The 1,917-nt window shown below is 31.7% G+C and overlaps 1 protein-coding gene across 1 annotated transcript; it reads left to right on the top strand.

Moving 5' to 3' along the window:
- Positions 1–18: 18 nt before the first annotated feature.
- Positions 19–1,900, top strand: LOC108564188 (fatty acid synthase-like; the record flags this gene model as incomplete). Its single annotated transcript, XM_017923141.1, has 3 exons — positions 19–718; positions 771–1,113; positions 1,178–1,900. Coding segments are annotated over exons 1-3 (1,517 nt in total), but the record flags the coding sequence as incomplete, so codon positions are not given.
- Positions 1,901–1,917: the final 17 nt, after the last annotated feature.

The following is a 1,917-nucleotide window of genomic DNA, read 5'->3' as shown; positions in this document are numbered from 1 at the left end:
TTAGCTTTGAAGAAGAATAACATCTGTGAAGACTTTAATGAACGAAACAAAATTTTTGGAACTATCTGCTTGCACTACTGCATAACAGAAACCTTGAAGTCATTGAATGTTCGTATTTGTAAAATTATCTATTCTTCGATTGGCCAACTGACAGCTGCATATTCTGCAGGAGTTATTAGTCTGGATAAAGTTATTTTGATAGGAAAAGGATTGATTGGAAAAAGTAATGGAACAGCAAAATTTGTGAGTGAAGAACTTAGACAAGTCATGCTGCAGAAGAAATTAACTAAACATAGTTTATCAGAAACAAACATTGATAATTTTCAATATGTTTCTGATAAATATATTGTGAACAACTTACTCAATTCTTCTGCAAATGAATGGAGTAATAAATATGTGATTATCGGTGTAGATTTTGATGGTGCAGATGATTCTCCTCAAATAGTTCACATGATTCACAGAAATACGACTGTGAACGATATGTTAATTAAATTTGGGGAGTTGTATACATTGGGTATAGATTTCGATTTGGGAAAGTTGTATCCAATTCAATGGCCAGTTAAGAGAGGAACGGCAATGATTTCTCCATTGATCAAATGGAAACATGATCATGACTTTCGGACACCAAAACATAAAGTTGATGAAAATAACGAGACCGAAAAACATATAAACACATCTAATCATCAATTTAGCTTCTACAAAGGACATGTTTTTAATGGTATGTTTTAGTACGAGTTTTGTAACAATTATAATAAATAATTCATTTTCAGGACAAACTATTTTTCCTGCTACTGGATATTTATTCCTAATATGGGAGTTCTACGCTTCAATTAAAGATAGATCGATGAAGAATATGAAGATTTGCTTTGAAGACGTTAGATTTCACATAGCCTCGACAATAGCTAAAGATGGCACTTTTAGCTTTTACTTAACCATTCAAAAGACCGGGTATTTTGAAATATCCCTAAGAAACACAACTTTGGTTACAGGTAGAATATTTGAAGTCGAAACTTGTGATATAGCATACGAAGATAGAGTGATTGATACCAATTTACCAATGCTTACAAAGAATGATATCTATACCGAAATGACTCTGAGAGGTTACGACCACAAGTAAGTATTAATTTTAAAAGTATTCATAGTTTTAAACATCTAAACATACCATACATTTAATCAGAGACCAATTCAGAGGATTGCAAAAGATGACTGGAAATATGGCTTTTATTGAATGGACTGGAAATTGGGTTACTTTTTTGGACAACATATTGCAGTTCATGATACTACAGCACGATTCTAGAAACATATATATACCTATAGGATTGGGTAAAGTTGTCATCGATGCCAAAGGTCATATGGATCAAATCAAAGATTTGGGCAAAGAGAATGCTATACCTGTGGAAATTAATTACAATATTGCCAGGTCAAAAAATGTAGAAATAACATCTTTGTATGATAAGATCACTATAAAGAGAAAAACACAAAACGATCCCACATTAGAGACGTACAAGTTTATACCGAATGAGTCAAGTTTGAGTCTAGAGGAATCATTGATAGTTAACATGCAGATCATATTAGAAAATATTTCAATGGTAAATGTAAATATTTTGGAGATTTTTGATGCCAAAACATCAAATTTACAACCTGTTGCAATATATGTTAAAGAAATCCTAAATAATATAATTAAAGTTCATGCAAATATAACAATATATTCCCCAAGGAAACTCGAAAACATCAATGGTGTTCAAATTACGGATAAACCTCCAGAAGAACAAAGCGCGTTGATTTGCATCGGATATAATTTGTTAAGATACTATGAAAGTATGCAAAAAGCTTTAACTTATATAATTAAAGAAGGTTACATAATGTCCTTCGATAAAGTGGTGGCTCCTCCTAACAAACAGTTAACTATATTGACTA

Source organism: Nicrophorus vespilloides, unplaced genomic scaffold (genome assembly GCF_001412225.1).
Source record: "Nicrophorus vespilloides isolate i.1.1-1 unplaced genomic scaffold, Nicve_v1.0, whole genome shotgun sequence".
NCBI classification, from domain to species: Eukaryota; Metazoa; Arthropoda; class Insecta; order Coleoptera; family Silphidae; genus Nicrophorus; species Nicrophorus vespilloides.
The sequence above is the reverse complement of the archived record's forward strand: the minus strand, read 5'-3'. Positions and strand labels throughout refer to the sequence as shown.